Genomic DNA, 11,594 nt, shown 5'->3' with positions numbered 1-11,594 from the left:
CGGTGCACATCGGACAGTCCGGTGTGCCCAACCGACCGTTGCTGCGGGCCACACGTCGCTCATAGATCTTGCGGCCGACCGTTGACGTTGGCGACCGTTGGCTCACCAGACAGTCCGGTGCACCACCGGACAGTCCGGTGATTTATAGCCGTACGCCTCTGCTTTTTCCCGAGAGCGGCTAGTTCACCGTTGGCTAGTGTGGCGCATCGGACACTGTCCGGTGCACCACCGGACAGTCCGATGCACCTGACCAGAGCTGCTGTTTGGCTGCACACAACCAAGCTTTTCCACTTTGTTTCTTTTCTTCTCTGCTCTATTTCTAACACTTAGACAAATACATTAGTATACAAAAACCAATTACTAAGTCTAGAAACATACCTTGTTATATGATTTGCACTTCTTGCTTGTTTAACACATAGCAACTCACTCATTATGTGTTGGACACTTAATCACCAAAACATTATAGAAATTGGCCAAGGGAACATTTCCCTTTCACCTAATAGGTTACCCTAGTTTTGTTCACCCTACACCTTGCAAACAAATGAACTATTGGGCAGACTTGCTATAGCTCTACCTGGTTTTGGGATTAATATTATATCTGAATTATGATCATGTTCCATTATTATTGTGGTTTAATTATTGTTCATGATAAGACTATTGTGTTAATTGGAACATGGAGCTTAACTTGAGATAACAGTGGTACCACAAGGGTAGAATGGGATACCCTTGGCTAACTAATTAGGAAACCTAGTGGATGACTACCTTACCTGAAAGGGGCAAGGGCGATAGAGGAGTTGCCAATGTAGGGAGGTTCTTTTGTCGATCAGGCTGCGATGGCTTTTCGGACGAGTGATTCCTATATCGCTCTTCTCACGAAATCGTAGCGGGTTTTCTAAAGCTAGTGGAACTTTGTAAAGGCCTCGTAGTGGACCCCTAGCCATTCACCTCAGAAGTGTCTAAGGGCCTTGCAAACCCTGGCTAGATGGGATACACGACTTGTGGGTAAAGGGCGCAACCTCGGCAGAGTGTAAAACTGGTATAGCAGTCGTGCTCACGGTCAAGAGCGACTCAGGACTTTCGCATGATTAATTTATGGAATTAAATTTAATCTGTCATATGCATTGCATTATGCGATTTATTATTAATTATGATCTCTTATTTAATTGGGTTGGTATCTACTTATACTTAGTAACCGCTAATAAATTTTTGACCAACTTATTAAAAGTAATGCTCAGCTTTAACCATCTTCTTCGGTAAGCCTTACACTTCACGTGAGCCCCCACCATAAGTGAGCTCATGCACATTATTCCCCACAACTTATTGAGCGATGAACGCATGTGAGCTCACCCTTGTTGTAGTCACCCCAGATCAAGGACAGGTACCGCCAAGACGAGGAGCATGAAGGATGCCACAATGAGTTCGTGAGAGGTCTAGGTCGTCGTCTCCCAGTCAATTATGGTTGTTGGATCGTTGTCTTCATATGATGTAATTATTTAGTTATTTTGTATATAACTCCAATTATATAGTAAAGATGTGACATTCGTTTCTGTACCATGAGTTATCACATGTGTAAGACTTGATCCTAGCACACATTTGATTCGCGTCCGGGTTTGCCCTTAAATCCGGGTGTGACAACTGGATTGCTTGATGCGTTTGAGGCCGAAGGTAAACTTAGCCTTGGCTCCTATAACTGAGGTTGGACATACTGTGGGATGTAAGGTGAATAGTATGATGATGTACTGAACATCTCTTTTGACTAGGAGGCTTGAGTGGCTAATGACACCAGTTCCTTCTGCTTGTTGATAGTATGATGGCATGTTCTTGTGGTGTGGCCTTTGTCCTCGCCACAAAATAAGCAGAATGGTTTCCTTAGCGGTGCATTGAATCTACCACCAAAACTTCGCCCCTCTTCCTCCTCTCGGAGCAAGTGGACGAAATGTGTTGTGCGAAGGTTGTTGTTAAGAGCTTGCTTGTTGCTGGCCCGACTGACCCTAAGGTTGGGTCATATTTTCTTCGCCTTGCAGTGAGTTGTGAATGCTTTGAACATGCATGGGGTGGAACCTTCCCCCGAAGCCCTAGCTGCTTCAATGTATTTGTGTAGCTCCTCCCTACTCTATCACAAATCATTGTCAACCCTTAAGAATTCGTCCATCTTCTGCAACAACTTCTCAAGAGAGTATGGAGGTTTTCTTGCAAAGTATTGGGCTATTGGCCCTGGTCTAAGCCCTTTGACCAGCCTCAATGACAATGTCATCCTGGACTGTTGGTGCCTGGGCTCGAAGACGAAGAAATCTTTGGACAAATGCCTGGACGTACTCATCTGGGTCCTGGGTACACTGAAACAAAGCTTGTGCAGTGACTGGCTTTGACTGGAAGCCTTGGAAGCTGATGAGGAGCATCTCCTTCAACTTTTGCCATGAAGTTACAATTCTTGAACGAAGCGACGAGTACCAGGTCTAAGCGACATTTCTGACTACAAGGACTTCACCATGACTGCTGGGTTACCACCATACAAAGATATGGTAGCTTGGTAACTCATAAGAAATTGCTTTGGATCAGTTAGGCCATCATACATTAGCAATGTGGGGGGGGGGCTGTATAGCGGTGGCCAGGGTGGCACTTTGGATGCACACATTTAGGGGGAGGATTGACTACACTTTGACCTTATTGGGACTAACAATACTTTTGAGTTGATCATATGTGTATTCTCAAGGTGCTTGAAAAGGGGAATGATAGGTTTGGACAAAGAGAGGCGCTTCCACTGCATAACGACTAATTTCCGTGGGTGCGCGCTGGCCAACGGCTACTGTCGTGGCACCCGGGCTAGAGGAGCATCGGACCAGTCCGATGCTACTGTTCCCAGTTCGGTAGCGCACCAGATCGGTTTGGTGCCCCTGAGAACAACATGGTTTCAGTTTCATCAAGTCTTGCATGGAAGGAGCAACAACTATGTGGACTATTTTGGCTATAAAAGGACCCCTAGGTGACCTCCGTCAGAACAACAAGCATACCAAGAGCACTTGATCATTCTAACACAACCATAACACATTCTAGCGATTCTAGTGAGATCTGAGCTCCGTTCTGAGTTGTTCCAGTTGTTTTGTGAGACCATGCTCTTATGATCTTGATTCTTGTGTTGTGTGGCTACATTTGCTCTTGTGTGTGTACTCTCTCCTCTCTCTATTGCGGTGCTTTGAGTTGTAACTCAGATTTTTGTGTATGGCTGCAAGAGACTCCAAATTGTGGAGATTCCTTGAGAGGGGATTATAATTGATATAAGGAAGATTGTGTCACTCAAGTTGATCATAAGATCGATTGAGAGGGGTTGAGAGCAACCCTTGTCCATTGAGACACCACAACTTGGAGTAGACACGCATTTCAGGTTTGACCGAACCACAGAAAAATCGTTGTCTCTCTTGTGTGACTTCTTATTGTGATTGTTCTTCCTCTATTTAAGTTCTATCTTTCACTTGCTATATTGCTCTTAGTTTATTACATATCTTGAAAGAGCAGTTTAGTGAATAGAACTTCTCTCTTCTCACTCCGACTTGGTTTCATTTTGCACTAACTTTTAATTTGGACCAAGTTTGTGTTTAAAGTTGTGTTTTATAGGCATCATCTATTCACCTCCCTCTAGATGACTCTCAGCGCGCTAGAGCCATCGCCCGACAACCCTCTCTTGCCCCGCTCCCGACCCACTCTCATCTTACCACATTATGTAGGGGACAGTATCGCCCCCATTGGCACCAGCACATGCTCCCGTCTCGGTCAACCGGCTCAACCGATCACCCTCGTTATTAGACCGTGTTCAAAGGTTACACCTGGCCTCAACCATTGTTCATGATTTAGGGGCAACAATTCACCACTAAACAGTGCATCGTTGCCCCCTTTGATCGCCTCTATCGAAGGGGAGGACTCACTCACCCCCTAGATGAAGAGGTCCCCTATATGGCGATAGTAGTTGCTCTCTCCTTGGCCTCTTCAGTCTCACCATCCCTAGAAGGTGGCAAACCTTTGCACATGCTTCTCCATCTCGCCGTGTCGATCGAAGGCGACACATCGATCTCAATTGTCGTGGCCGACGACATGGATCTCTTGGCCCCGCCACCGCCACCCAGGCCTCAAGGTCGGGGGATGTTCGAGGGATGTGAGGCTACCCTGGTGGCTGATAGCGAGCTCTACCTTCGCTGGCTGCTAGCTCGCAAGCGAAAGCCGATCAATCATCGACAACTCTCACCGTCATCTGACTCGCTCCCTCCTTTTTGGCTGGTTCGCAACATCGAAGTGTACGTTGTATGGTACGGAGCTTGGTGGTCGTACATATTTAATCAATATTAAATGCAAAATATTGATTAAATATTTTAAATACTCGATTTTGTTAATTCTACATTATATATGAATTTTGGTGTTTGTTGGGGGTCTCGTTCTCTGCCGAAGGTCCTCAGAGTAAAGAAACCATTTCAGAAGCCTTCGTTAATAAGATACGTCGAAGGACTTAATGCCGAAGCTGTGATAGACGCACAAGGAATGCAGCAAAGCTTCGACGAGAGTTGGAGTTTCGGCTTAAGATGATCACAAAGGTCATACAAGGAATCAAGCCAGCAATTGAAAGACTTGTTTACCCTTAATACTTGTATTAAGACAATGTATATATTTTAGTGTCATAATTTTACTTTTGCTTGGGCTATGTCCCATGCCTATAAATAGATGAACAGTGCCCCATACTATTCACGCTTTCATTGAAAGTCATTATTGTATTCTCTCCTTCGAGCAAACCGAAGGTACTGATGTAATCTAATGCTTGTAATGTTTCATTTAACGTGTAAAATGAAATGAATACTTAATATAATATTACATTGTTATATTATCTTCATGAGAGATGAAGACCCGTTCTTCATCGCATTCGTCCAAGAACCATTATCTTTGAGAAAAGATAATGCTTTGAAAGACGAAGGTCCTTAACATTTAATATTTGTGTTGTCTTGCTTTTGATTCACAAAATTGAGAACAAGTAACCAACAATGTTGACAAATAAAAATAGAAATAAAATATGTAATATTTTATTAGGATGTTGGGTTGTAGAGGATGAAATAAGGGAAATTTATGAGAGGGAGTAACGTGGTGCGAAAGTGAGATATAAGAGGTGTAATTTAGAAGGGAATGTTCATCAATCATCACCATCTTTTGCTTTACCTGCCTACTTTCTTTTTTGAAAGAGAGAGAAACATCTTGTGTTTGTGTACTTATCTTCGTGGTACAAACGGACATGCAATATATAATGCTTTATACTATTACTGTTTTTTATTTATTACGTTTTAATTTAAAAATAAACTAGATGATAAATATTTAGAAATAGAGCTAATGTTTATATAATAAAGTTTGAAATATGGAGTGAGAGAGATAGGCTGGTGGAGTAGTCGTCGCCACATCCCGCTTCCCCCGTACGCCGTACCCCCGCAGCTCGCTCTCGCCTTCTCCTCCGGTTCCTGCTGCAACCTGCACTCCGTAGTCCGCCCTTTCTGCCCGCCGCCGGCCACTTCAAGACTACTCCCCGCCGCGTTACCTCCTCCTCGTCCTCCTGGGGTTACCCAGCTCTGTTCCCCTTTCAGGGAACGCCTTGAGAGGCGGGGCGGGTCCTTGGTCCGGAGGCGCGGCGACGGCGAGTGATTTTTGTTCGCCAGAGGGAGAGTTTTTTTTTTCACCGGGTTTGGTGGGAAGTAAGGAGGCGGCCGCGAGTGGCGAGACGTTCACGGGTTAGATCTGGCGGTACGGCGTCGCGGATCTGAGCGAGGTAGGCTGTCGTTTCCCCCCCTCCGGCGCCTGTTGCATTTCCCCCCTCCGGCGCGTGTCTCGATATCCTTGCAGTTCCCTGTAGTTGGCAAGAGCTGAAGGCTACCTAATCTCCATCTGCAGGTTTCGGTGGAGCGATCAGGAGGTGGTCACTATCTTCGCCTCATTTCGAGTAGTTTGGGCGCCTGTAGTTTGCCTGTTTCCTTTTCGGTGTCTGATCAAGAAGATGATGTGCTCAGAGGGCTTCTAGTTGTTGCTGATATCTTGTCTTGTGTTGTATCACCCGGAAGCTGGAAAGGAGCGCATCACTCCTGCTCTCCCCTTTTACTCCTTGGTTACTTGGTATTTCTTGGATATCCAGGCTGGAAGGGGTTAGATCCAGTTCCTGCGGCCCTAGTAATAAGGTGCACTTGGGGAAGGTGCCATGACCTACTTCCCCGGTGAGGTGGTGGAGCACATTTTCAGCTTCTTGCCGTCGCACAGCGACCGGAACACGGTCTCCCTTGTGTGCAAGTTGTGGTACGATGTCGAGAGGCTGAGCCGACGAGGTGTGTTCGTGGGGAACTGCTACGCTGTGCTCCCTGAGCGTGTGGTGCTGCGATTCCCCAATGTAAAGGCGCTGACGGTGAAGGGGAAGCCTCACTTTGCGGACTTCAACCTTGTGCCGCCTGATTGGGGTGGCTACGCGGGGCCATGGATTGAAGCAACAGCCAGGAGCTGCCTGAGTCTTGAGGAGCTGCGCATGAAGCGGATGGTTATCTCTGATGAGAACCTTGAACTGCTAGCTCGGACATTCCCAAAATTCAAAGTCCTCGTCCTTATCAGCTGCGAGGGGTTTAGCACGGATGGTCTAGCTGCCATTGCCAATCACTGCAAGTGAGTTTTACATCCCAGTTAGCCAAATGCTAGTACCTCATTTGAGTTTTCTATATTCCACTTTTGTTAAGTGCATCATTTTTTTCCTTTCCTGATCTGGCATTGTAATCTTTAGTGACCTGTTGATGTCACTAATTAGTCTTTAAGCAGCTATTCAAGTCATTGCAAATGACTGGCTTGAAAATTTCAGCTGAGAGCATCAAACTTTACACTTTTTTCTAAAAAATAATCAAATTTTATTTCCTTGGCTGTGTTGTATGCAATTACCTTTTGATATAAGCAGCTATTGCAAATGACAATTGCCTTGAAGATTTTGGTTCCTTAATAGCGTCACATTTTACTTCCTTACCAGTGTTTTATGCAATTGCCTTTTGATATTGGGATCCAGAACAGCATACTTTTGTTCTTTCTTTTATTTCTTCTGATGCTTATCACTTAGGTGCCATTGCTTGTTAGTTTTTTAGCTTATCTTCCATATTTTATCCTTCATTTTATAGCTGTTCAAGTCTTGCATTGTTCTGCTCATGTTCCCTTAATGAGCTGGACCTGTGATGAACCTTTCAATTCAAGTGCCGTTTGATTGTCTGTTCTTGCTTGCTCTTTAGATATTTTAGCACTTTTTTTCTGCATGACATCTATATTTTTTATTCAGTGTGATGAATCCATACAGTTTTGGCCATATTGCATATAATTAACTAGTTGTGGTTGTACTGCTTGTGATTGTTTTCTAGGACTAGATGCAAATTCTCTTGCAGTTGTTTAACAAATCATTATCATTAGTATTCAGCAGTTGTTGGATGCTTTTAACTGAATGCATCAAATTTTTCTTGTTACATGGTATTTTATAGTTAATTTGTTGACTTTGTTCTCTTCCTTTTATCTGTTATCTAGGCTCCTGAGGGAGTTAGATTTGCAGGAAAATGACGTGGAGGACCGTGGGCCCAGATGGCTTTCCTTCCCTGATTCCTGCACCTCATTGGTTTCCTTGAATTTCGCTTGCATCAAAGGGGAAGTGAATTCTGGTGCATTGGAGAGACTTGTCGCTAAGTCTCCAAACCTACGCAGTTTGAGGTTGAATCGCTCTGTTTCAGTTGACACACTCTCGAAGATACTAGAGCGAACCCCAAATTTGGAAGACTTGGGGACAGGTAATTTGACAGATGAGTTCCAAGCTGAGTCCTTTGTCAGACTTACTAGTGCTCTGGAGAAATGCAAAAGGCTGAGGAATTTGTCTGGATTTTGGGATGCTTCTCCTATCTTTGTTCCGTTTATCTATCCACTCTGTCATCAACTAACTGGCCTAAACTTGAGCTATACTCCCACACTGGATTATTCTGATCTGACTAAAATGATCAGCCGCTGTGTGAAACTCCAGCGTCTTTGGGTGAGTTCTCTTCTCTTTGCTTTGGGCTTGTCATTTTTGTACGTTGAGAGAAAACCAAGTAAATGATTTTGAGCCTCCACAGGTACTGGACTGCATTTCAGACAAGGGTTTGCAGGTGGTGGCCTCTAGTTGCAAGGATCTACAAGAACTCAGGGTGTTTCCATCAGAATTTAATGTTGCTGGTGCTTTTACGGTGACAGAGGAGGGACTTGTTGCAATATCATCAGGCTGCCCAAAACTGAGCTCTTTGCTGTATTTTTGTCACCAGATGACCAATGAAGCACTAACTACTGTAGCCAAGAATTGCCCAAGTTTCATCAGATTTAGACTCTGTATCCTTGAGCCAAAGAAGCCGGATGCCATGACAGGCCAGCCGTTAGATGAAGGCTTTGGTGCAATTGTCCGTGACTGCAAAGGTCTAAGACGACTGTCAATGTCAGGCCTTCTCACAGACAGGGTTTTCATGTATATCAGAATGTATGCGAAATACCTTGAGATGCTTTCTATAGCTTTTGCTGGAGATGGTGATAAGGGGATGATGGATGTGATGAACGGATGCAAGAATCTGAGGAAGCTTGAGATTAGAGACAGTCCATTTGGTGATTTTGCACTCTTGGGAAATGTTGCCAAATATGACACAATGCGATCCCTTTGGATGTCATCATGCAATGTCACATTAAAGGGGTGCCAAGTCCTTGCATCGAAGATGCCGATGCTCAATGTGGAGATCATGAACGAACTAGATGGAAGTAGTGAAATGGAGAACCATGGTAACCTCTCTAAAGTGGATAAGTTATATGTTTACCGTACAACTGCTGGAGTGAGGGATGATGCACCAAATTTTGTTCAAATATTATAGAGCTAGCTGCAATTACCTTGGTATCTTCCCTTCCTACGAGGTGATACTTCTCATATATCCATCTTCTTTTCATCTGGAAATATTGTATGCCTGCTTATCAATTTGTTTGCTCTTCTGCTAGTCCATTGCTGTTTGAACTTAATCTTTTTGTTTTGCACTTAGTAACTCTGTTGAATACAATACTGCATCTTTCTAATTCTAATGCATGCTCCACAACACGTGAACTAGTATCTCTAGGCCCTTGCTGCTCATTATACCAGAATAAATGTTCCATTCAGATGCAACAGCTATACACCCATTTAGATCATATGTCATTATAGACAATATCTCAAATACTGCATGAAAAAGGTTCTGCTTTGTGTTTAATAATAAACCAAGCCTGTTTGCCAAAAAGATCAAACTGGATAGTACTAGAATTTTAAGTGGATAGTGCTTGAAGCTGATGTTTGAACCACCTTTCTGCTGCCAAATCTGTAGCTCTCCTTTTTATTCGTTCCTCAGTACATTGATTGTGGCTACTCATAGTGCTAATTTCTGTCAACGTGGACCAGCATGCCTGGGACCAGGGCAACAGTGGTAAGTTCTTGAATCGTCTCCCTTTTGCAGAATCGGGAAAAGCCACACTGGTTTGTGCCCTTATCCTGGAGCAACATGGCCGGGATTCATCATCATCTCTGTACCAACTGCTCCCCTCTTCCAGTGTCTGGTCATATGGCCACCCAGGCCCTTTATCGCCTTGTGCATTCTCACTCGAGAGGAGGACAGAATCAGATGACTTTTTTTTTCTTCTTTTCACGCCATGTAATCTGTAGTGTACCTGTCTTCATTTGCTTTTCACTTTGGCACGGTGGATTGTGCTGTCGCGGTACTGTTCTAGTGTTTTGATTCGTAAACCTGAGAACTGTCGGGACATTCCGGTGACGATGATTTCTTTCTTGCTCCTGTGAATGCAGTGTGTGTGCAAATTTTAGGTTTATACTACATCTCTCCACGTAAATTTGCTAGATGTAGCCGACTACCCACGTAGCGGTTCATTAATGATCTTGGTTTAATTAATGGCTGAGTATTTTTTTTCTAATTTATGTACTTTCTCTATTTTTGTTTACATATTTTATTATATTAGGTTTATTCTGAGATAAACATTTGTGTTTTTTTGCCTATCGATGATATAAGATGTATGTTTTTGAGTTCAATGAGAAATGCTTTTATAATATATAGTTTCACATGTTATTAAACTATATATGTTTGATGATTAAAATGTTTAATTTAGCATAAATCTAAGGAAAAAAGTCCAAACTACATCCCCAAAGTATTTTTAGTTTATTTTACTCCCCACTCCTTTGATTTGGTTTAATTTACCCTTAATAAAATTTATAATTTTTCATTTCTTTATGTATAAATTAAGTTTTCAATTAAAAACTTGTTGGTTAGTAGTCAATAGCATAATTTAGCCTAGAAATATGTATTATGATTTTTTTATAATTATTTTGATTTGATAGGTTATGATCTAATAAGATAATAATTTTAACCATACAAAACTAAATATTTTAAATGATGAAAAATCTTAACATATTTTTTCTAACATATCCTCCATCACTTTAGAAAATATGAATTTAAAATTCAATTTGTACATGAAGAAATAGAATAGACAAATCTTATATCTTTTACCTGTGCATAGAAAAAGTTAGTCTAATCAAATCATACATTGTCCCTCTCTTTCTCACGTGCTTTTTCTAAATAGAGGATCTTTGACAGGGAGAGTATATCTTTGTCTATGACAAAGGGGGAGAACAATCATTATATGAATTTAAAATTCAATTTGTACATGAAGAAATAGAATAGACAAATCTTATATCTTTTACCTGTGCATAGAAAAAGTTAGTCTAATCAAATCATACATTGTCCCTCTCTTTCTCACGTGCTTTTTCTAAATAGAGGATCTTTGACAGGGAGAGTATATCTTTGTCTATGACAAAGGGGGAGAACAATCATTTAGGGGGGAGTAATCTTTTAGAGCTACGAGTGATAACTCTGTTAGATGGAAAGTTTTAATTGCTTGCTATATGCTTTTAATGTCTTCCTTTTCGGTGTTTGAATCCAAAGGGGGAGAAGTTTTAGGTACCAAAGCAATTCAAAATATATCAAACACTAAACACCACCCAATTTCAAAAAAATTAAGATCTTGATCTTGCATGTGGTTTTGGTTCTACAAGTATCTTTGGTCTAAAATAGGAAGTAGGTGGATTATGGAGTTAGGGGGAGGCTTAAGTACATAATCTCACCTTTTGGGGACATTCATGCATCCTAACAAATAGATTACATATTTTTATCAAAATGTTTGTTATATTTGCTTGCTTTGGTTGTGTTGTCATCAATCTCCAAAAAGGGGTAGATTGTAAGGAAAATGGACCCCGGACCATTTGTCTAAGTGATTTTGGTGTTTGATGATCAACATAACCTTGTAGTCTAATGTGTTTGTATTTATAGTTCACATGATGCGAAGATTATTGGACTAAGGCTCTGAGGATGCAACATCTCAAAAGAAGACATAAAAGATATGTAGAAGTCCAAGACTCAAGAATAAAAAAGCCCAAGGAAATAACGAAGAAAACCGAGAAGAGGGCAGTCAGCTAGTGCACTGGTGGCACACCGGACAATGATTTGTTTGTATGCCAAATTTATGTT

At 42.2% G+C, this 11,594-nt stretch overlaps 1 protein-coding gene across 3 annotated transcripts; it reads left to right on the top strand.

Moving 5' to 3' along the window:
* The first annotated feature begins 5,371 nt into the window (after nucleotides 1–5,371).
* Nucleotides 5,372–9,965, top strand: LOC100216731 (Protein AUXIN SIGNALING F-BOX 3). 3 transcript variants are annotated; one of them, XM_008663266.3, is made up of 5 exons: nucleotides 5,372–5,791; nucleotides 5,914–6,666; nucleotides 7,558–8,050; nucleotides 8,133–8,949; nucleotides 9,516–9,965. In XM_008663266.3, exons 2-4 carry the CDS (start codon nucleotides 6,215–6,217, stop codon nucleotides 8,907–8,909), a joined length of 1,722 nt encoding a protein of 573 aa, XP_008661488.1. In that variant the 5' UTR covers nucleotides 5,372–5,791; nucleotides 5,914–6,214; the 3' UTR covers nucleotides 8,910–8,949; nucleotides 9,516–9,965. The 3 variants fall into 3 exon arrangements, with proteins under 3 accessions (XP_008661488.1, XP_008661489.1, NP_001136608.1); XM_008663267.4 differs by having other exon boundaries at nucleotides 9,461–9,965; NM_001143136.1 differs by lacking the exon at nucleotides 5,372–5,791 and having other exon boundaries at nucleotides 5,852–6,666; nucleotides 9,516–9,829.
* The last annotated feature ends 1,629 nt before the right edge of the window (nucleotides 9,966–11,594 follow it).

The sequence above is a fragment of the Zea mays genome, chromosome 10, assembly GCF_902167145.1.
Source record: "Zea mays cultivar B73 chromosome 10, Zm-B73-REFERENCE-NAM-5.0, whole genome shotgun sequence".
Taxonomy (NCBI): Eukaryota; Viridiplantae; Streptophyta; class Magnoliopsida; order Poales; family Poaceae; genus Zea; species Zea mays.
Note: the sequence above shows the minus strand (reverse complement) of the source record. Positions and strands in the feature narration are given on the sequence as shown.

Excerpts from the sequence above, each read along its gene's own strand:
- LOC100216731 (XM_008663266.3), top strand. The coding sequence starts at position 6,215 with ATGACCTACTTCCCCGGTGAGGTGGTGGAGCACATTTTCAGCTTCTTG. Across the intron at positions 6,667-7,557 it reads GCCATTGCCAATCACTGCAA|GCTCCTGAGGGAGTTAGATT; the intron begins GTGAGTTTTACA and ends TCTGTTATCTAG. Across the intron at positions 8,051-8,132 it reads TGAAACTCCAGCGTCTTTGG|GTACTGGACTGCATTTCAGA; the intron begins GTGAGTTCTCTT and ends GAGCCTCCACAG.